At 36.5% G+C, this 24,452-nt stretch overlaps 1 protein-coding gene across 2 annotated transcripts in view; it reads left to right on the top strand.

Moving 5' to 3' along the window:
• Positions 1-24,452, top strand: part of CERT1 (ceramide transporter 1) — a 74,470-nt gene that overhangs the window by 25,765 nt on the left and 24,253 nt on the right. For both annotated transcript variants that reach the window (XM_056513359.1, XM_056513357.1), the window contains exons 4-6: positions 18,896-19,003; positions 19,807-19,945; positions 20,903-20,986. In XM_056513359.1, the coding sequence (XP_056369334.1) occupies positions 18,896-19,003; positions 19,807-19,945; positions 20,903-20,986 (331 nt within the window). The remainder of the gene's footprint in view (positions 1-18,895; positions 19,004-19,806; positions 19,946-20,902; positions 20,987-24,452) is intronic.

Raw genomic sequence — 24,452 nt, 5'->3', positions numbered from 1 at the left:
ATAATAATTTGAAAGACTGCCTCCTCCAGGTCTCTCCCATGGTTTCAAAATGGAATTTGGAATTTCTAACCTAATATTAGATAAGCTGGCCTAAGTGTTGTTACTTCAGTGCTGCGAGAAAATGAGGAGAGTGAACTGCTGTTTGTTGAGAGAAACATCTGTATAAGTAACCTTATTTTGAGCAAATGAACTTGAGCTCCTGAGATCAAGATAATGATTTCTTGTGATGTTAATCTACCACTCAAGTTGAGAACTTGATGAGAGTTTATTTAGAAATGAATACTTGATGAGAAATTTTGTTTCAGTTTAGATTTGTCCCATTTTTTTCCATCTTAGTTTTTATTTTCTGCACACAGACTCTTAATGTCTTCATTATTGACTTTGTTGCTCTTCAGCAATGTAAATTGATAGTTTGGTCTTGTATTTGCAAAATCTTTTGTTTGTCAAACCGCAATAAGTCTTCCTGAACTTCTTACAATATCTGATTTTGCTGTTTCAAACTGGAAAAGGTAATTTTTTCATAAGAATATCTAGATATCCAACAAGTTGGCCTGTAGAGAGTAGGTAAATTTTCTTCTTCATTTTGAAGTGATGATGTACACGGTGTTTGTATCTAGAGTAAGAGGCGTTGAGAGGAATCTCAAAGTTTGACTGTGAAAGGCATCAAGTGGCTATTTTCCAGACCTGATTGACATGCATCCCTTTTGTGGGGATGAAGGGACTTGTCCCCCTTAAATGAAAGTGGCTGTCTCCCTAAGTAAAATCTTTCCTTGAAGGAGTGGCTACTGCTTTGTTGTTTTCACTCTTGATTTGACTCTGTGGAAGGAGTTAGCTAGTCAGAATAGCATTATACAGAAACATCCAGAAGAGTAAAACCAGTATCTCCTTTTTTAGCATTTTTTCCCCAAATGGAGGCAGGAGACATGGGGTCCTTGGGGTCAAAGATAGTTTAGCTTTTAAGTAATTCTAATTTTGTTCAATTCTTTGTGTACTGTGACTTGTTTCTTGAAATACCAATTGTCAAACCAAGTAAGATGCTTTAGATAGCATTTCTGCATTGTTTAAATGCAGATGTAGTTTAAGTGGTGGGAAAAACCCAAAACACTGGATTTGACAGTCTGCTAGATTCAAATTTAAGAAGCTAAGTAATAATAAAAGCAATTGAATAATTTTGTTTAACACTGATACATTTTTAAACAAGTAATCTAGAATTGAGATATTTAGCTGTGAGGTGGTTATTTTTTGGCTGTTGATCTTAACTAATAGGTCAATTTAGAAAACTGCAGAGTAAACTTTAGGCAGCATAATTTTGATTGCAGTCAATAAGGGCACTTCAGAACATTGTTGTGAGAAAATTCAAAACCCAAAACCATCATCAGCCTGAAATTTTCAGAAAATTCTTGTTAACCACATAAAATGGAGTTTCTTTTTTCCAAGTAACCTAAAAAGAGCTAGCAATTACCTTATCTATAAAGCCTTAAGAATCATTAATTTCACTGTTACGGTAATCTGCCTGTTTTGTTTTCCTTTGTCAATGTACTGTTCTGAAAAAATTACTGAGTGTGATGTTACACATTGAAAAATATTGCTAGTAACAGTAACTGTGATGTTGAAGCAGGAAGGGCAGCCAAGTGGAGGGGACAAGAGATAGGGGTGGGCTTTTGCTGCTCTAAAATGACTGCTAAATCAGTCAAAAGCAAAAAGTCCCAATGGATGAAACCAGAGCACCACAAGGTTGTGTACTTGAGAAGCATCTTAATACCAAATAACCAAGTAATCCTCAGAGTATCTACCCAGAGCTAACAGAGTCCCCCTCTACCTGCTCTTCCTGTTCTGAATGGTTGAATTAATGTCAGATTGTTTAAATCTGTTGATAATACAAATCAGCTTCTGGATAAAGAGGGTGAAGGACTTCAGGTAAAATACTGCAGTATTCATGAATTAGAATTGCTTTCTATCTTTGTGTTATTTCTCTTATGAACCTAAGAGGCTATGCATGAGCATAATGCATATATTAACTCAGTGGAAACCTTAAATTTCACTTCGGATTTGATTGTAAGCACACAGAGTTTCTCAGTTCCTAGTTTTTTTTCTGTAATTGGCATGTGTCACCTTCCGACTGAGATCCAAGTGCGTCTGCCTGTTCCTTCAACCTATAAATGCCTCAAGAAATTTCACATTAACCATACTTGAAATCAAGCTTTTGTTTGAATACTGTGTGTAAATATTGATCGATGAGATTATTTTTATTTAGCTGTTCTAAGAAAACATTGAAAAATGCAAATAGAGGTAACTTTCTCACAGTAATATTTTACTAGCAGTGGATGCCAGAGCAAAAAGTTTTGACCCATTAATCAGGTTAGAAACCAATATGAGAGTTTCAGTTAGTGAAATAATGAGCTTGGATTATCAACAAGAAGGAGAGAACAGGAAGGTAGTACATGTTTAACTTGTCCGCAGGCTTTCAGCAATATTAAGTAGGGCTGTAACATTCTGTGAAGTCAGGGTAGTTTCCTCCTTTTTTTATACATCTCTAATCCTGCCCTATAAAGGATTTGGTATACCAATAATGGCAATAAAGACATGCAAATAAATCACTCCAAATCTATTGCCAGTCTGGACTAAAATTAGTAAGATAATTTTAAATTAATAGTATATGCAGAGAAATTATACAGAAACATTTTGACTCCCCATACTATTGTAACAAACTTTTAAAATAGATACTAAATGAGAAGTATAAACTTCTGCCATCAGTAAATAGTTTTATACATTAAATGTAGTGTTCCTATTTTCTGGCACACCATAGAAGAGCTGTTGGACCAAGTAGAGATGTTTGTGTAGACTGTACTTAAGTGCATACTGAATTGCTGTAAATAATATTCAGAGGTCTATTTTGATACTACAACCTCTATACATTTTTAAAATCAGCTTACTGTATTATTGACAACTAGTCACTGTCAATTTCTAGCAATGTTTCACCCAAATATTCTAATATGGGTGAGGGCATGTTAATTATAAATACAGTCTTGTTAATTATTTTAAAATAAAAGCTTTACAGTAGTGTAACTTCAGATACATCATATAGGAGGTAGCAACAGGAAGAGTGTCTGTTGCCATTTCTCCCTCTACTTCCTCTCCTGGAGTTTCAATCATATGTGGTTTTTAAAGTATTTGTTCCTCAGCAGGTATTGCTGAGTTCTGAAAAGAGCTATGACTCCCTAATATTTTAATTTTTTGGCATTTCATATTAATACAAATTCCTCTGGCCATACTTCCTCCTGTACCCATTCATCAGTAAGACTGACATAAGTGGAAGCAACAGTCAGATGAAAGAAAGCACAGGATATATGGGAGTAGATACATATTGTTCAACTTTGGTTTTATTTATTAGTAAACCGAAGTAGGAGTGTGATGATGAAACCTCCTTTTGCCTGTGTTGATATCCATGTCCTAAGTGTTGGAACAGGTTTAAGTAATCTTGGTGTCAACTATTGTTTCCTATTAACCTGATTTGGATTTTCTTGTTCTTTTGTCTGGTGCTCTGCAGCATGCAGCAAACTCTAAATATTTCTATGTGTCCCTGATATGGATTCCATAGCATACACTCTTATTGTTTTTGTGGTAATGCGTTTTGCTTTGGAAGCTAGTGACCCACTCTCACTGCAGCATTGTGGGGCTCTGGCTTGCAGCAGTAGTGCAGTTGGCCTAAGGAGGCTGGAGGACAGCATTCAGATACCTATGTTAACCTGTAAAAAGCTATTTTAAAAGCCTGTTTACCTGTTTAAAAGACTGAAATGTATAGGCAAGTCACTGATGAGTAGCAGAGACACGCTTAAAGGTGTTACAAAAACACCCTGTACTAGTTTGAAACTAAAAAGTCATGAATTGTTGCTCAAGCTTATGCAGGAACTTAAATGTGTTTTTGTTTCTATCTCTGTCACTGTCATGTGTTGATGTTAAATATCTAAGTCAAGTTCTTGTGTATTTACATTTGACATCTCCCAGCAAAGCTGAATTTGAAGTATTTGCAAAACTGGTTCTTATAACTAAATAACAAAATATGTTCAAGCACAGGCTTCTGAACTCGGCAGTAATAAGCTTACTTTTTTTGGATTTTGACCAGAACTTTGAGTGGGAAACACTTATGCAAATGATGTAGCTGTCTCAAGTCTGAGCACCCTGTCTAACTTTTCAAGTTCATTTGTCCTTCAGTTGTGGATACTGTCTTTTTTGTTTTGCTTCTCAGTGATATCTGAGTGGCATAGAGATCAGCAAAGAAATAAACTGAAGCACCATCCTGAAGGAAGAGTCATAAAGTTAACTGTAATTCTTCCCCTAATATGAACTAAAGTCATCCTTACTAGGTGCTATGTTTCACTATAAGCTAGGTTGGGAAGTGTTGTAACAGTAAGGGCTTGTGGAATCATTTTAGCCTGTTTCTGCCGTCGAAGGAATTTCTTGCCATTGTCATTAAATAGGAGTTCTCCTTTATTAAGTAGTCTTAGAGTAAATCTAGAGAGATTATTCCATTCATTTTTGAAACACTTAACATTTCTTGTCTTTTACTGTTAGAACAGTTCCCCATTCTGCAGTTGTTGTTCATATGGATATCTTTTACGGCTTTCTGATACTTTGCATGGCTGTCTTCCAAATTCAGTCCTCATCTTTCTGTCAAGAAGAGCACCAAAATAGAGCTCAGCATTCCCACTGGACTCCTTTATGTGTTGTATAGAACACAGAATTTTTTTTTGTGGATCTTGTATGCTACCAAAACCACAAGTTTTTTTACTTATTCAGCTTGCAAGCCACTAAATCTGATTCATCTCTAGAACTATCTGCAGATCATTACCTGTCTTGTAGGTATACAGTATTTCTTATAACCAAGTCAACTTTGGACTCCCATTTTTTTCATATGTAAGCCTTAAGTTTGTGCTGCTCTTCTGTCAACTTCAGTCTTTCCATCTCAGCTGCTTTGGGTAATTTTGTGCTGTGTGGGTTGGCTTCAGTTTCTCAAGTAGTTGTGCATCTTGTAGTACTTTCTAAAGTACGGGGACTGTCCACATGAAAAAGTGCTAAGTAATCTAACCTATCTCAATTCACAACTGAGCTTGCTTGTTACTCTGTTGGAAGTGGCTTGTCTGAATCTGAAGCTGTACATACATGTACACTTAAGATAATTTTAAATCTTTGTGTCCATGAAAGCTGTGATCACCTCTATGTTCCTAATTAAAAAGTGTTCTCTCCTCTCTCTACTCAGAGCTAGGTGATCTTCAACAGTCTTAAGGAGAGGTCTTGAGATCTCCTCCCATGTCCCTGCCCCCAAGGTAGTGAACTTACTTGAGATCGCTTACTCCTATCTTTCCCTCAGATTACCTAAATGTAGTAATTGATTCAAGATTCAAATGCACAGAAAGGTTAAAGTAAATTTTTGATCACTGGTGAGCCATTGTTCTTGGAATAGCTAATGGATGCCTGCAAAAATGTTCAAATTGCAAATTAGAAGGGCGTTGCCTTTTGGGTGTAATACTGTGTGAAAGAAAACACTTGCAAAAGTGCTAACTCAGTATCCAATAATGTGAAAGACTTGTGACAATATTGCTCCACGAAGCTGTTGAGTACATCAGCTAATATTTTTGTAGTGCTGTTTAATAAAGAATGATGTACATGGCTGAAGTAAACTCAGTCTCAAGAGTAATGCTCGGTCTTGAGATGACCAGAAATCTAGAAGAGTCAACTTGTGGTTGTCATGCAGTGAATAGCCAGACTCACTGCTATAAACAAGTGGGATTCCAGTAGTAAACTCAGAAATGTTATTAATTCACTTTGTAAAACTATGGTAGAGCATTTTGGTAGTGTATGCTTTCATTTAATAGAAATAGGGGAAACATCAAGGTTTGTCACCAGGAGAATGACATGCAGTTATCTCTAGGAGTCCTGAGTTTTCCGTGGCAGAGTGGTAGCATGTTCTACAAGGTCTCCATGAAAATAGTATTGTGCATTGAAAAGACCTATGTCTAGTTTGATTTCGGTTATAAATACCCCTTAAGGTTAGGATAAACTCTTGGTATCAAGAACAGAAAGTAGAGAGCTGCAATGTAAAAGCAGTGAGTGGTTAAACGGTTGAAAGTTGGCACTTGCCAAATACTGTATGCTGCTCACTCAGAATTATTACTCATCACCTAAAAAAAAATACTGTGCATTAACAGCTTAATAGAAAGGTCTTGGGTGCCTCAGTATGCCTCAGAGACCAAAGGTGGTCTTTGCTGTCTGAAAGAACTTTTTAGGAGGTGGCTTCTTCAGTGAGCTTTCATTACAGTGAAACTCAATGAGGTGATATTAATAGATCATAGTTAATCTCCCTGCTGTAGGGGAGGAGTGCTCAACCGCGTGGGTGGAGTGCACAAGTGCTGATGAGACATAGTAACATTGAACAGAGATATCTTTTTGCCTCTTTTGAGACGCACACACACCCTGCTATCCTGTGAAACTCCTGAAAAGGAGAGTAACTCCAGAACCCAATGTGACTGTAAAGAGCTGGTGGAATTCTTTTGGAAGCACATCATTGTTTGGGGCACCTGCTCATTTAATTGCTATTTATAAGAAACTCTTAAGGTAATTATTCCACTATAATCTGCACTGTAGGTCAGCAAAAAGATCCTTTTTTTTTCCTCTGAAAACAGATCAAGTATGAAAATATGCATTTCCTTTTATTTTAATGTTGTCAATGTATAGTCTGACTGCAGAGGAAAAAGTTGTGCTCTTGAGCTTTAAATAGTAGGTGAGAAGGAAGGGGTTTAATATTTAACTGCTACTGTTCAAATATACTGTATTGCTTGGTATGAATATAGGCATCAGAAAACTGGGGGAATGGAGGGTCAAATAGAGAAAGGTGTCTGTGTTTCTACCCCCTTGGTAATCTGGAATAATTTGTGAGGATTTGTGTATGGTGGTAAAATTGCTTGTTTAGTCAAACAAATACACTTGAGGATGCTCAGCTGAGAAGAATTACTTGCCCTGGTGTACAGTCAATGTACACTGACTGAAACTTGTCAATTTTGGAAGAGGCTACACTTTCAGGGAAAGGTTAGATTATTCAAGTTATTATTCTTTTGCTGTTAATAACAGCGTTCCTTCTTTAAAATTGAATTAGATATTAATTAAATTTTAATGAGGGAAAATAAGCTTGGGTATGTCTTGTACATTATTTTAGCACTGATATCAGCAGGAACTCTATCATAATACATATGATAGTGCATGTCATTTGATGTTGCTAAATTTGCTAAGTGCACTTACTGTTGAAAATTGTGTGTTTCCTGAAAGAAGTCTAGGGGAATGCCAGTGAATCAGCAGTTTCAGTTGACTACACAATCATGTTTGCTGTAGCAAACCTGAATGTTGTCACTTCCAAATTGTTGAAACTTTCCTTTCAGGACTGAAAACAATAGTTCTTTGTCTGTCTTGGCACCCTTTGCCATTCTTGGGCCCATGATCGAACAGTAGCTGTTAAGTTGCAGCTTTATTAATAAGTAGTTACAGTTAGTACTGTTTAGAGCTGGACTAAAGCTTTGTCCATTCCAGCCCAACACACTTGATTAATTATAAACAAAGCAGATTGTTTCACTTTGACCAACCCAGTCTTTCTTTGCCTGTATGTTCTGGTTATGTTTCGTAACAATTGCTTTGGCTTTGAAAATAGAATTTATAATTCTCTGAAAAATGCATCCTTGTTGAGTGTAGGCCTAAGTGTGTAATTGGACATGCTCTGGAGCAGGAGGTCTTACTAGAGATCTTGCATCCTGGTCACTCTGATTCTACAGTAAAAAGCACACTCCTTACATAGCAGTTAACTCTTCCTTGCATGTGTTATATTTTCTGCTTGCCAGCAAAAGAATTCTTCTATCTTGAAACAGTTTTTTTTTTAAACAAGATGAAGGGGTTTTTGCCTCAATTTGCTGGTTCTCAGATTTTCTGATGTAAATAAAAGGTCTGATTAAATTTTGTCTCCTTCAAGTTTTGCTTTATTCTTGTGCAGTTCAAAAAGTGCAGCATCTACTTATTTTCATTCTTGTTTCTACCTGTCTCCTAATATGTTAGGATAAGCACATTTGGAGACAGATAAGGTTAAGCAGAAAATATATAATTCATGTGCTTATTGATATTTAGTGGGTTTGAGGAAATCTGTTAGGTAAGCCTGCTAATTTTGCAAAGTACAAAGAAAGGGCAAAGATAACAGTTACCTACACTATTGCTCCCATAATCTAATCAAAATATGTAGGACTTAAGGTTTGTGCAGGTATATCTAATTGATCTTCAGAGAGTTACTGGACTGGTTTGTGTTTTAATTCTTTAGAAGAGGCCATCATGCTGGCTAGACCCAGCAACAAGATGGAGAGTGTTCAGCTGTCAGTACTAGTCATACATAGTCTTTCTTGGATATTCACCTGAGTAGACAGAACCTGGAGTAAAAATCATACTCCATTTTAAATTTGGTCCTATGGGAAGAAAGTCTGAAGTATGTGAATCTGAGGCAGCATTTAGGAGAAAAACTTGTCTTACATTTGAGTGGAAAAGTTCTCTGCCCTCCTTGTTGATTTATTTACATAAGAGCCCTGTGTTCCACAGTAAATCTCCTGTTTTTCTTTAGTGTTCTCAACTGTGAAGCAGATTTGAGTGTGGAGTTCTTTTGGATGTAGATACAAAAGCTTCACTTTCATAATTTTTATGGCTACTGCTTTCTCAGTGCCTGAACTGGCCTATAAGCAGATCTGTCAGAATATGAAGATCTGGTAACAGAATATGCATTTTGTCACTTCCATGCAGAATAGTCAGGAAACCACACCTTACCTACCATCAGGTGGGAGTTTCCCTCCCCTCACTACATAAGGGAGTTAAGTCAGCTTTTAGTGTGTTGCAGTCAACAGTAAGAATATGGCCATTCTCCTGAAGTCTTAATGTCACACCCCCATATGCACACTGGGATCTCTGCAGGCAATAGCATCAGTTTCAGTTTGTCAGTTCTTAACACGTGTAACTTTCTCACGATGAATTATTCAGGGATACATTTCTGTGAGGGAACCAATGGGCTTGGACTTCTGCAGTAGGTAGAAAATATGAGTCTGCAAAATAATTGACTACGTGCATACTGAATGTATTTCTGCAGTTGCCTAGGTTTTTCATAGTACAGTGTGCAATTAAGGCACAAGTTCTCACAGAAAGGTCTACAGCTTGTACAAAACAGACATGCTGACATGAAATCAGGTAATTTACTTACTGTAGAAGACTTAAATTAAAATAGGCACTAAACTGCTTGTTTATTATACTATTCTCAAGCTAATGCTTATCATGGGGAGGTGTTGGTGGTTTTTTTATTGGTACCATCTCTGTACTGGCACCCTTTATCTTGTTTATACTTTTTACGCCTCTGGAAAGCAAAGTAAGACCAAAATGGTGTCCCAAAGCTTAGTGCACAGCCTAATAAGGACTAACAGTATTACAGTTCTGTGTAGAACTCGTGATAACATTTGCCTTCAAAGTCCTGAACACTTTAGGGCCTAGATCCTTTGATATGCTTTCATCTAATGTACTGGAAGCAGCCTTTTGTGAGCTGTTTTGCAAACAGTTTCCAGATTTTCCTTCAAGGGCAGGGTAGGTCAGTTTATTGTAGAGACCTGTGCTGTGCTTGAAGTTGTTTTTGCTATTACACCGAGGGTGTTTGCTTTCAGCAAATAAAAGCAGTCTGTTTCTTTTTACATCAATGAACAATGATAGTGTGGAGGTTTGTTTTTGTATTGGCAAGTGTGTTTAATGTGTTTACTGACATGTTTGTTAATATTGTGTGTAATATCAGTTAATATTTTAATTTTCAAAGATGAGTTTTGTGAAAGTTGCATTTGATAAAACAGTTCTACAAACTCCTTACAAATAAGCCTGTATAAACTTAAGTGTTATGAATAGATAACTTATTTTAGATGTCTGTATCATTACGTCATGACATTAAATGGCTTTAACTAAAACTTTGTTTCTTCTGATGCTTACCAAAATAAGTGTACATACAGGGAAAACTAGTTTGATGAGGGCTTACTTAATGTGGTGGCCTACTTCAACCTGTATATGAAGAAATCCTATGCCTATTCATCTGGGCTGGTTTATAAAAGTATTTTTGATGATGAGCTGTGTGTTTGCAGAATAATAACGGAGGAGACGAATGTAAAGACAAGTCTTCTACTTGGACATGGTGCTTGAGACACACATGCTAAATTTTCTCTGTATCGAGTATTAAACTTTTTTTAAAGCTACTTCTTGTCAGATGAAGTTGTAAAAATTCTGAGCCAGAACATTTGTGAGATTGATTTGAGCAATCTTAACTGAAAATGAGTTGGTTTACTGTTTTGAACTGGCTGAGAAGTCTGGTTTCAGAATAATTTCTTTAATCTCTATTACAATTTCTAATTCACTGTCATCCATTCAGCACTAAATGTCATTGTTGATACTTGCATGCTGTGTGGAAAACTTTATCCTCACTAAGAAATGTGTCTCAAATGTAATTATAAAGGCTAAAGGTAAAACTGCTCTGGTTTTAATTGTCTACCAGGAAAAGGAGGTTTCTGTGCCCAGGGACTGGAGCAGGAACAGGGTAAGGGTTACTGTTGGTCTTTGACCATTAGTAACCTCCAGCCGTGTCTGTTTCCTTTTCGCTATTTCCCTCTAGTGGTCACACACGATTCTGACTAGGTGAGATTAAACAGATAAGCGGGTACTAACAAGAAAGTAATATGAGTCTATGACAACTTAATTTTCCCAATCCTGACCTGTTAGACCACAGAGTACTGTGAAACCTTGTGGCAGAAGGACATACTCTCGTGTCTTGAATTGGTGATTCATGAGGGTTTTGGAAATTAACTGAATTTTTATCCTTTCATGTTCCCAAATATGTCTTTTACTTGAAATGTAGAAAGCATTTAAATTAGATAAACTCATAAGATGAGTTTTTTGATGTGGGATCTGCTTTATATTTGCCCTTCTGTATCTGTGACTAGGTTTTACATCTAAACATTGCAAGTATTCAGGTAATTTATTCCTTTAGCGTTTTTATGTCACGTTAGACTTGTTCTTAACTCATAAATTAAAATGATAATTAAAGAATCATGTGGTGTTATTCTTTGTAAAGCAATTTATGTTTTCATGTAACTTTATTTAGATCTTGGTAAGCCATCATGTATCAACTATTTCATAGAATTGCCAAGATTGAAGAATACCTTTAGTCTTTCCACATTCAGTTGTCAACCCAGCACCACCACCATGTTTACTACTAAACCATGTTATCAAATGCCATATCCACACATTTTTTTAACACTTTCGGTTATGGTGACTCCACCACTTCCCTGAGCACTATATTCAAGAGCTTTATAACCCTTCCCATGAAACAAAAATTCAGAGTCTAAACTGAACGTCCCTGTCTGCAACCTGAGGCCATTTCCGCTTGTCCTGAATAATTTGGAATAATGAGACTGACACCCATCTCACTACATATTCCTTTCAGGTAACTGTAAAGAGTGATAATGTCTCCTCTGAGGCTGCTTTTTCCCAGGCTGAGCTACTCCAACTCTCTTAGCTATTCCTCATCAGACTTGTCTTCCAGGTCCTTTAGCAGCTTCATTTGACTTAAGATCTTTCTAATATTGCTTCATATGTTGGCTGGGGCAGGCATCTCCGGAAGAGTACAAGGATGTTGGTAAGTAATGTAGAGAAAAAATTAGAAAGGGGAAACCTTAGCTAGAGCTCAGTCTGGTCGCTGTTGTATAAGATTATTTGGTGTTTTTACAAATACATTAAAAACAAAAGGGGGACCCAAGGAAAATCTTTGTCCTTTAATGGACGTGTGGATGGAGAGCACTGTCACCAAGGATGAGGAAAAGGCTGAGGTACTTTATGTTTTTTTTGTCTCAGTCTTTAAGAGAGAGCAAATATCCTCAGAGCTGCTAAACAGGAATGGGATCAGAACAGATTTCCTGTAACTCAGGAGGAGGTGGTCTCCCATGCCAGTTAGCCTCTCAAAAGTCTGTGGAGCCAAATGAGAAGGACTGAGGGAGCTGATGAAATACCTTTCCAAGCCACTCTGCATCACTTATGGTCAATCCTAGTTTAACCAGGAGCATCTCAGATAACTGGAGATTTGCAAGTGTGGTGCCCACCTACAAGAAAGGTCAGAAGGAGGATCTGGGGAAGAATGACCTGTCAGCCTGACATTGGTGAGCCTTAGTGCTGGGGAAGGTTATGGAACAAGGTATCTAGAGTGTAATGACTGGCACATACAGGGCAGCCAGGAGATCAGGCCCAGTCAGCACTGATTTTTGAAGGACAGGTCCTGCTTGACTGACCTGATCTCCTTTTATGATCGGGTGACCTGCTTAGTGGATGAGGGAAAGGCTGCAGATGTTTCCTATCTAGACTTCAGTAAAGCCTTTGACACCATTTCTCATAGCATTATCCTGGAGAAACTGGCATCCCTTGCCTTGGACAGGTGCACTGTTCACTGGGTAAAAAATCAGCTGGATAGTTGAGACCAGAGAGTGGTGATGGATGGAGTTGCATCTGGATAGTGGCTAGTGACCAGTGCAGTTCCCCAGGGCTCAGCATCGGCTCCGGTTTTGTGTCGTATCCTTACAGACCATCTGGATGAGGGGATCAACAGCACCTTCACTCGGTTTGCAGGTGACAAGTTGGGTGGGAGTGTTGATCTGCTGGAGGGTAGAAAGGTTCTGCAGGATGGACATTGCCCTACTGAAAGGGCAGTATTGGAACAGGTTGCCTAGAAAGTAATGGAGCTGCTGGAGGCCTGCAGTAAATGCCTGTACATGCTCTAAGTGTCATGGTCTAGTTGGCGTGGTGGTGCTGGGTTGGACTCAGTGGTCTGGGAAGTCTTTTCAATGTTAACGATTATGTTTATTTTCTGCCTGTCATGCAGAATGATTGAGTTTCTCCTTAGATAATTATACCTTCAGAAGTCTAATACTTTATATCTAATATGTTATCTTTTGTTTGAAAGTTTGGACAGAATTATTGCCTAGATAGTTTGAGCTTAATATGTGGGATCTTTATGTTGTCAAATTAATTTATGATTAGAAATGCATGTAAAGCTTCTACTAATGGCAGAATGCTGTTGCATAAAGAGCTTTTAAACCAAGGCTTAGTTTTTAAACAAACATGGTTTTGACTCAATAGAACAGTTGGTTTCTGAGTCTTCAGCCTTGGACAACTTGAGGAATCTGAAGCTATATGAGGAACACAGCAAAAGGTTGCATGTGTTGGAGTCCCTTATTTCATATAACTTTTTTGGTCCAAATGTGTAATAGGTCAGTGAGGCTTCGTTGTTTTTGAGGGAAGTAGATGTTTAGAGCTGACAGTGGCCACCTCAAGAAGGAAATAAGAGTAGGTAATAGGTTTTGAAAGTGAAAAATAATATGTGTTAGTTTTAATAGGGTGTGAGGTGCAAAGTAAGAAATGTATTAAAAGTAAACCCTTCTTTTTCCCCACTTTTCCCAAGTTACTGTTAGGAGATTGCAATTCAAACAGCATGTGTTACGTATTTCCTTAGGGTGTAAAATAGTTTCCCTTAAATAATTTGTCAAATATATTATGGAATTTGACAATTCCAACTTTATCCTTCTGTGCTTCCTATATATTACAAACTCAGGGGTATGCCAGCAATTTGGTAGAGATTTTTCTTCTGATTGCTAAATGTCTAAAGATTGAGCGAAGGGGAAAAAACAATCTGTTTCTGAATTTAGCAGTGACAAGATAGCTTCTATTTGCAGTATGTGAATAAGGGACTTTACCTTGCCTGCACCTGTACTTTGAATCCTAGCTTTTCTTGTTAGGAAGATGTTTGTTGTGATTAAGCAAAGTGTAGGCCTCTCAAGTCCATATGCAAACCAGCTCAGGCTTGCAACAAGTACCTTTTCACAAAGGCGAGTAAACCCTCATTGCTGTTTAACTATGCTCTTTTGAAATCTCATTATGGTCTCTAGCCCAGGATTCTTCAACATAATACTGATGGTTGATGTGTTTTCTGGTTCTACAGAGGTGATATTAATGTAATACTTAACTGTCTTTGGGTAAGAAATAGAAGTAAATCAACAATTGGAGTAAGAGGCAATCATTCCTTCCCTGCCATTCTGAGGGATAAATAAGATTGCTTAAATGCCTGTTAACTGTAAATATGGTGTGTGCCTTAGTCTCCTTGCTCTGTCCCGCTGTTGAGACAGGCTGGGTAATCCCTACGTGCTCAGTCCCTGCAAGGCCACAAGCTTTCCCTCCACCTAGTGGTGCTCGATGGGAGAGCCGGTTCTCGGACTCCTGCAGCAGCTTTTCCTGCTGCCTTCAGGCTTAGCTGCCTTAGTTACCACTTGCACATTAGCCCTGGCAACACTCCCTTTTGAATTGTACGCATTGTGACGACGCAATAGTATTTAATATAACTATTATGGAATTTTTAATAACTACTGAAAAGGCCAATGTGACTAGTGCTTTCTCTTGGGATCAGAACTGTTCTTATTTTTAAAGGCATAGTTGTGAAAGTGCTGGCCTTAAACCAAGATCAGGCAATATGTAATGGAATTAATTCATTCTTTAAAATCTGTAGCTATTTCCACTAGCTTTCAAAGCACAAAAAGCAAGTAACAACACTTTCTTTAGTGCATTGGGAACTAACACCAAAACATCAGTGCTTTTTCTGCCAGTGTCTAATAGAATGGAATGGAATTTATTAGTTCTTGTATTAAGGTACCTTACCTGTCCCTTTCTTGACAGGCCAGATTCATGGAAGGGATAAATATAGCCTCTCCCAATCTTGCTTATAGTACTATGACCCAGGAGGACAAGTTTCTTCAGTTTTATTACTAGGTAAAATAAGTTACTGTCAGCACAGGTTTTGGTACTTTTGCTCAGTGGAGAGTTTTATTTTTATACGTGTTTTTCAACTTGGAATTCCTGGGGATTCCTTCTGTGCGCATGATGTGCATATTTACCATGGAATTGTAACGTATATAACTGCTGGAGGAAAATTAGGTCTACATGTCTTTCCTTATTTTTGCAGTTGCAAAAAACATCAGATTAGAAGCTCTTCCCTTTCAAATAGTCATCTGTACTGTGCTTGAGAAGGCTGTGGGTAGGGAATCATCATCCAGCTGCTCTGACCTGGACTGTGGAATTTCTGCCTTCCTGCTAACTACCACCTTGATTTTGGAACCTTAAATTTCCATTGTCAGCAGCTTCAGAACAATTGAAAAATCAGACCTACAGTCACATGATAATATCTATAATTTCAGTCCTCAGAAATGCATCCTGAACTGCCCAACCTGTAGTATCTGTTGTGTTTTTATGTTCGATGATTTCCTAGGGTAGTCCTGCATTGGGTCATCCTAACACTAACTCATCTTTCTGAAGCATTTGTAGCAAATCTAAAAATTGCCTTTGGATTATAGTTGTTTCCCAGAGCTTATCTGCTTATTTTCCACCAAGCCTTTCATAGGACATTCCAGCTCTTTGGTGTTACTACTTTTTTTCTATATTCTGTGTTTTTTAATAAGATATTATGTCTTGATCTCTTGGATGTTTGAGTGGGATTTTTCATAAATACTGTAAAGAATGAGATCAGAGTCACTGTGTTCTAGTATCTGTTCCATCACCTTCTGGGTAAGCTGTATGCCTTAAAGGGTGGAGCTGCCTGCTGGTTGTGTTATGTAAAATAATAAATAATTTATAATGCTGACTGAATATATCTGCCTTGGTGAACAAACGTACATTGAAGTGCTTCACAGGCGCTAAATTGGGACATAATCAAAATCATTCCTTGAAGACACGTGAGAATAATTTGCTTTATTTGATTTTTTAAGTGGGAGAACTTTGCTGTGATTCTGTGTTTTATTCGAGGGTATTTTTTCCTCTTAATGATGCGTGTGAGCAGTAACAGAGATCTGCAATATGATTCTGCAAATACTTAGCTTGTTTTATTGAAAGCAGCTTTTCTGACGTACTGCCTTGTTGCTGATACTAGCATCTGCTCCAGTTAAAGGATCACATGAAGCTTTGGATCATGTGGCTCTTTCCTCTTGTCTGTTGTAACAAAAGGATTAATGGAATTAATGCATTGCCTTGGAAAGCTGAAGGTGTTGCAATTACTATCAAATGCCAAATGTTTTAATGTAGCTTTGAAGCTGTGACGTATGCATGGAATTTCAAAGAACTGCATCTTTTTACCGAGCATGGCAATTTGGCATTAGTGCTTGATGGTATGAATTGATACGACTTCTACAAGTCATTTTGTTTTCAAGCAGAGACTGTTGGTTTCTTTCATGTGAACTTTACCGGCTTTTTTTTTTTTTTTTTTTGGTTGGTTGGTTTTTTTGTTTTCATCTTGGGAAATTAAAATTTGTGTAAGCAGAAGAAACTTTGTCTACGTTCCTCTTCTCAATGTAAATGATTATTTCTGCAGTGATCAGTTAAGGATGATCTGCTTTGCAAGACATAAATGCGGCAGTGACCTGCTCTCGTTTAGATGTTGCGGTAGTAGAATGGTGGGGCTTTGCATGATTCATGCTTTCTTTCTTTGTGTTCATCTGCCTGCATGTGTCTGCTGTGAGCGGGATGGCTTGTTCTGTGCATCAGTTAGAAATGAGTACTTATTTTCTGGTTCTTCTGAAAAATAAGTATTCTTAATGTAATTTTATTTCTTCCTCATGGCTATTCGAAAATAATTGTCTGACACAGTTTTGCGAACATGGTCTGAAAATGTACATGCTTTTGATTCATGATGTGTGCTGTTCAGTCTGCTCTTAATGCCTGCTGAATTTGCTTCTTGGTAACAGATAGTCAATTATATTGCACCTTTTTATTGTTGAACTTCGCAAGGTGATAGCTGTATCCATATAACTGTTATATATATGATTCTGTATTGTGGGTAAATTATTTAGTGGAATTCATTATCACAAGCATAAGTGACAGAGAAATAAATATTCTGCTGAAAAGGCACCTTAAAAAAACTTAATACATGTTGATGTGGAAGGAGGTGTTGGGTTTTTTTCTTTCACCTTCAGTTTTTATTTTGTGAACTAAATTAGCTGAGCATTGACTGTAAGCATAATGTTGGAAGAAAAGGATTTAATTCAGATGTAGAATATAAGGCATCAGATTATCTACTTACAAGTTTACAACTATTCTTGGAAGTTCTAAAGTAGGACTATAAAGGTGTGCCTTTGACTAAATCTCAAGTAAAGAAATCCAGAAATTTCACTTCCTAAGCTTAAAGCAAGGTCTTGTATAGGTGTGTCTTTCTCACTTTTAGGAGAAAATGAGAAAATGTTTGCTATCCTTGGTTAAAATACTCTTACCTCAATGTATTTTGGCTACATTTTAAAATTGATTTGTTCTTTAAGTCATATCCTATTAAAATGAAGTTTTATCATCTTTCCTGGTATGTACAACTTACAGAGAAAATTAAATGAATTTTCACTCTCAAACTGACTGTAATAAGAGCATTGGATCATCTTAAGATTTGTGGCATATGCTTAAATAAATATTGAAGATACTGATTAAACAGTGAAATCTTTTTATATTTGTATGTAAAGGAAATTTTAAAAAGAATATTTGGAAGTATTGGGTGACTCTTCAGGTTTATGGTTACTAAATGCTTTTGAAACAAAGCAGTTGTACGCCCAAACTCCTACTTGTAGCTCAGACGTGTATAACTTTGCCCAAATTCTTAACCAACACTTCAAAGAACTCTTTACCTTTCTATGCTTTTTAACTTTTCTATACTCTCCTGCCTTCTCAAAGCCTATCCAGCTTCCAAAGTTTCCATTAAATGTACAACAATTGGAATTTCATCATTGCTTATTGTTTATTCTATACCATTTGTTTTGTCTCTCCTCTCTCTCCCCCTCTGAGTTTTGGTGCTACTGCAAAATTATTTCTGTCAGAAGTCCTTCACTGTTGTCTCCGGCTATTTGATCAAACTCATCTATTAATAGTATTTCATATATTATTCGCAACCATTGGTTTATTGCTTACGTTGTCTGTCAGGATTTTTCATCTCCTTTGCATTGCACATCATTTACATTAACATTTAGAGAAATTTCTTTTTATTCAGTTCCTCAGCATCTTCTTTTCTTCAGCTTGTGAGGAAGTTTAAGACTCCGTTTTGGATATTTTAAATGTTATTCTAATCAAGAGATGTTTTTCTTTTTTCATTGTTTAGTTAGTTGCCATTACTGTATCCTCTTTCTTAATTGTAGTGCCTTACCTTGTTTTATGTAGACTTTTGTTCTCATGAAAAATTAATTTCAGGCTACTATAAATAATTTTTCCAAAGAAGCCTGAAACAGGAAAAAAACTTTATGGAAGTGATTTTCTGATTTTCTTTCTATTTTGTTGCTTTAAAAAAAAAAAATTCAACTATTTGTATGATTGGACAAAATGACTGAAGCTGATTGTTTTGAGACTGAACCATGTTTAAGCCCCCAATTAATTTTAGAGTAATACAAGTTTATTAATAGACTGTGTGAAAGTTACTTCTTACGTATTACATAAACTAAAATAATGAAACACTGTCCCTTTTTTTGAACCATTAAATATATATTGCTGTGTCTCTTTGGGGACATATAATTCATTGTAGGTAACAAATTATTTTGCATATGATTTGATTATAAAAATCAAGTTCATAGTAACTTCACAGATACTGCATCAACATCTTAGATGCAGGCACAAGTTTGAGTTACTTAAACCTCTGTTGCAAAAATCAAATGTGTAGTTTTCAGAGAATTACATTAATCTTGTTTTCATGATTTCTGTTTTATCAGAAGCCTTAGCTCTCTAGTTTTTTGTGTGGTTTGCTTTTTAGACTGAATCCGGCTATGGATCAGAGTCGAGTTTGCGACGCCATGGCTCCATGGTGTCTCTTGTCTCTGGAGCGAGTGGATACTCAGCAACATCCACCTCTTCATTCAAGGTTGGTGCAAGAAGTTTTCCTAGCATTTGCACATAAGTAATGTACAACCAGAGAAGAAGCAATGTATGAAGACTCATTCGCAGAATTATAGAAAAAATGCAAAATACTTAGTTTAAATTTCAGTAGTGCATCATATAATAGTGAACAGATGAAAAGCTCTCTCATGCAATGTCTGTTTTAAAGTGTGGTGTCATCTTCTGTGGCAAGAAAATCGAACTTGTGAGTGTGTTCATTAACTTCGTCTAGTTTACTCATCAGAATATCCTGGGCTCCAAATGGAAATAACACTAATTTCAATAGCGTAATAAGTGTGATATAGTACTGGCTGGCAGATTAAGGCTTTCCTTTTTTTCATGCATATGAATATTTAATATATGAACTGCTTTACTTCTGGGAGAGCAGAAGAGGAGCAGCACAAGAAAAGAGAATAAGAATTGCAAAGAGTAAGGAGTGGAACAAAGAACTTAAACTGGAACCGACTGCTTTCAGGCAAATATGTATAAAGCTGGTAGTATGCAAGTTCATATTTTTATAAGCTTTTGTGGAGTAATCTGATGTATCAGGTGCAGCCGAAAGAAAACGTTGAGACCAGTGACAAAATGAGTAAGGAATACTCTGACATGATTTCTTCTGACATTAACAGTATTTCATAATGGCTGATATCTAAAATGCCCTCATTGAAATGTGTACTTCAATTTCTTCTTTATAGCTGCAGAAATATATTTTTTAAAATTAAATTGTAATTATACTGCATCAAGCTATTGTCCAGTATGTAGAAAGGCTTTTTTCCTTTGTGTTTTCAGAAGGGCCACAGCTTACGTGAGAAGCTTGCAGAAATGGAAACCTTTAGAGACATCTTGTGTAGACAAGTTGATACTTTACAGAAATACTTTGATGCTTGTGCAGATGCAGTTTCCAAAGACGAACTCCAGCGGGATAAAGGTAACACTGTAACTGAAAACTATTCCCTCCGTAGAATGTAGCTTTTTACAAAGGAAACCTCTTGATACTGTTATAATACAACTTAATATATAAATAAAATATGCACCTTAAACTTAGTTTAGTAAAGGATCATTAATATGCATAAATGCATAAACATGTTTATTACTTTTACTTTAGGATTCAGATTTGCTTTAAAATCTGCTTGATGTTAACCTGTAGTTGTCAACTGTACAAAAGCAATGCTCTTTTTAAGTGTTTTGTTACAGAATACTAACTGCTAACCCTCATGAGTTCGATTTAGTGCTCTCTCTTACCTGTTATTTTGAAAAACAAATGGGATATTAGTTGTGGTAGAAACAATAAACTGTTTTAAAAAAAAGTCAAAAGTTTTGCCTTAAGTAATGCTTCTGAGATGTGTTGGCTGGAAATAGAGCATTGAATGCACACTTGACTATACTAGACTATGATGTGGATGTATACATATCTCTGAATAGCTTGTATCAGAGCACAGCTTGTCACTGTATCTGCACACTCTAATGAGGCATTTTTATTCACGCCTGTGTTCTGGCAGCGTGAAGCCTTCCATGGCAATAAAACACCAGAGAAGTGCAATTCCACTTTTTTTTAACTTTCTAATGTTGAAGATGGGATAGATACTGAATCATGGCTCCTACTTAAACCATTTGTAACACCAAAGTATGTTGCTCTCACCAGAGAATTGAATGTTAAACTTCAATGCTGAGCAATATTAGATTCTTCTGTTAAATGACACTTACTGGTAGTAGTCTTGGGTCAAAAAAACAGCAAACCAAACCCAAAAGGGAAGGGGGAGGGGTCAGGGCAGTCTTTATAGAGAAAAGTACTGGCTGACCATGAAGACAGTCTTAATTTTCTCTTGCACACCAAAGAACTAGAAAAGCTTTCTCACTCCCATAATACACTCTCTCTCAAATCTAGTGGTAGAAGATGATGAAGACGATTTCCCTACAGTACGTCCTGATGGAGATTTTGTACATAACAGTAACAGCAGTAAAGAAAAATGTAAGTGTGTCCCAGTTTTTTGAGTGATGAAAATCAGAATGAATGGTATGGTGATAAGTCTGGTACAAGACAGATGTTTTATGCTCTTTTCTAAGCAAAAAAATGGCAAGAATAGTTATTTAAGTGTATGTGAATACAAGTTCTTAGTCATGTTATAATTCTTTAGCAGCTTTTGTGATTCTGTGAATTATTCCTAATTCACACAAATACTAATGCAATCTTGTTAAGTGGAAATTTCCTATTCTGTGTCTAAAGTCATTATCTCTACAAAATTCTGTTGAAAGGGCTGCATTATTCAAATATTGGGGGCTGAGATTTTGTAACAAGTTATTGCAAATGTTTAGGAGTTTGGAGTTCTGTGCTGTTTTGCTTAGGGATGTCCCCCTATGGTTTTCCCAGCTATTATGGCTATGGAATGGTTAAGCTAACACTGTTACTGATTCTCACTTATCATAATTTTAGTGCTTTTTTGCTGTCCTTTTCATTGCTATAATGTTCAAATTCCAATTTTTATTGTAATCATAAATGAACTAATTATTGTACTCACTGTACCCATGCAGCAAATGTGAAGAACTCATGCAAGTATTGCTGTTTGAGAAATCTGATAGTTCTGGCCTGAAGAAAGTTGTGTATGCATTTAAATTTTATTTGCATTCTTCTTAAACCTTCTCATGTTTTCTGACTGAAATATTGTAGTGTTTACACTTCTACTTGTTGGCAATTCAGTTAATCCTAAGCTATTTCTTAGACTTGATTCACAAAGGTTGGAAGTTGCACTTCCAGTTTCAAGTGTGATGGAATCTCCCAAACTACTCATCAGAAATGTTTTTTAAAATGAAAATATTTCCATGAAGAGTCTCGAAAATACAGGGCAAAACAAGCCTTTTCTGTGTATTCTGTTTCTTTTTAATTGGCTGTTGTTACCATATATTATATATTTCCTTCTTGTATTTAAGTGCTTTTTCTAGAGCATATCCATAACTGTTGTGATGTAAGAGGAAAGGAAAGGGAGTGGAAGGAGCTTTTCAGGTTACTTCCATAATTCATCACATAAGTAGATTTTTCTACTGAGGTTTAATTTTAATGCTGATTTCAGAGATTAAGTAGCATAAAATTGAAGTTTTGAAGCAAGTGTAAGCAGATGTATGGTACCACTGACCCTATAGTCTGTATGAAATTGTACTTTTGGGGTTTTTTTAGTACTGTTAAGTTAGATGTCAGAAAACTGAAAAAGCCTTCCTTAATGAATGTTAAGTAAGAGTTTAATTTTACTGCATGATTCATTATGAAAGTGATGTCTTTGTCAATCTCAAATTTTGTACAATCATGTAGGAGTTTCAGCTTAATTCACCTGTAGAAAATTTTTTCATATCTATGTTGTTCTAGCACATCTGCAATATATATGCATATACTATGGGGAATGTCATTAGGAAAGTGTATTTTTAATGCAGGTCATCAAGCTTTTGGGAACTTATATGCTAAGAAATTGGTACTTGGTGTTATGGATGCCTGGATAAACTTACTCATTATAGCTTCTACAGGAAATAATTCTGCAACCCCTTGTCTTTTGCAGAACTTCTAATTCCAGTTGTTATGAGTCCTATAGTCCATTAATTTTGCTTTCCATCAATTATTTCTATGAAAATATTTATCACCATTTCAGTATTTCTGTGCCTCACTTTGATTTCTAATGGCTAAATTCATTAAATATTTAGTAGCTGAATGCTCACGCAAAGCTTGATTAGAAATGAAAAATTACTCTGTCTTAAAGTGGAATTGTAAGTGATAGAGTGGGAGAGGTAGATGTTTCAGGTTGAGACAGGCATGCTCATATATTGGGCAGGAAAAAAGGTCAGACTAACTGGCAATGAAAGATTTATCTTCAACTTCACCATTTTTAAAGCTTAGCCTCAGAACAACTGTTCAAGTTTGATTTCTCAAATTTCAGGTTCTCTTCCTGAAATTTCTGGAAGTCTGGAAGGACTCTTTAACAATCTTCTCAACTGTAGCTTGTGGTTGCCTGTTTATTCTGAGACCGTTCTCCTTTCAGTGCTTCAGGAAGTGAGGCATAGGTTCAACCTCTTAATTTAGCTTACTGTGATATGGAGGACTGTTTAAGCCTACTGTTCAAATTACTAGCTTGAACCAATCCAAAACTCAAATCATTAGATTTAAGACCGACTTAAGGGACCATATTCACATTGACTTTTGCAGTTTGTTCTCTGGGTGGGAGGAGAAAGTTAATGCAATTATGGACATTTGTGTACTGTTCTGAAGGTGATTTGGATAAGGGAGGCTTTTTGTTTTCTGTGTTCTATGTATCTTTAAGTGAAGAGGTAAGTAGAGTATTATGAGGTTGTTTAAATACATTGGTCACTTTCCAATTAGAAGATCTGGTTACTGGAACCATGATCATTTATGTAAAACACCAAGGTCTGGTGTCTGGCCGATGCATATTTGCCCACTGGGGTCTTATATTCAGGAATGTAGAATCTTCATCTCTAAGTGTTCCCATTCATCCCCTCCAGAAAGAGAACATATTTGGATATAAATTTTCTAAGAATAGGAAGAGCAGGTGTAACCTACTTAAGGAACCACCTGGAAGATGTTTTTTGTACTGGAATTATAAAGATGAAAATGGTACAAAGGCTGAAGGAGAGAAATTTGATGTAAATTACAGCAGAGATTTATGTTTGATTTTTGTGCTTTGAATGGAGGAAAAATATTTTCCAAAATATTGCTGAAAAATTTGGGTTCTTAGAGGAAACCTAATCGTATTGATCCTATTGCAATTCAAAGAAGATAGCAACAGTAGGCATCAAGAAATGGATTATGGACACAAATGTTTGTTTTTCATTTTGAATTAGTTTAGTGACATAAAATGTTAAGGGGGTATAAAATGGAAAAGATGGGAGAACATCTTACTACTTACTGTCTTTAGAGTACTTTTCTGTTTCTCTGGAAAACAGATTTGATCAAGCAGTGGAAAGGTGTTACCAGCAGAATTTTGGGAACAAGAAGAGGGAACACCTGTCCTAACAGACACAAAGGTCTAGGAGAGAAAAGCTAAGGAGCTATTGAAAGTTAAAGAATGGCATGAAGAATTTCTTGTATGAAACACTAGAGAAAAAAAATCAGAAATAGGGCATAGATGGGATAATGAAAAATGAACTGCCTGGGAGATGTTGAAATTGAAATTAGGGCGGGAGACAAATTATCCTGCTTTTTTCAATTGATGGCATGCAATTTGATAACCAAAGAGCAGTTGCAACAATAAGAACCCTTTCCTATTATTCTTTACCTTGAAACATAGAGCTCCAGATGCCTGATTTAATTTTGGAATAATTGTTCTGTAGCTGACATGAAAAAAAAGTATGAAAAAGGAAAGTTCTTGATCAGCATGAAAAAAGTTATGTTCTACCGTAGTATATGTGCTTCTTGAGGTATTTGAAGTCATTTATAATCT

Source organism: Oenanthe melanoleuca, chromosome Z (assembly GCF_029582105.1).
Source record: "Oenanthe melanoleuca isolate GR-GAL-2019-014 chromosome Z, OMel1.0, whole genome shotgun sequence".
Classification (NCBI taxonomy): Eukaryota; Metazoa; Chordata; class Aves; order Passeriformes; family Muscicapidae; genus Oenanthe; species Oenanthe melanoleuca.
Note: the sequence above shows the minus strand (reverse complement) of the source record. Positions and strands in the feature narration are given on the sequence as shown.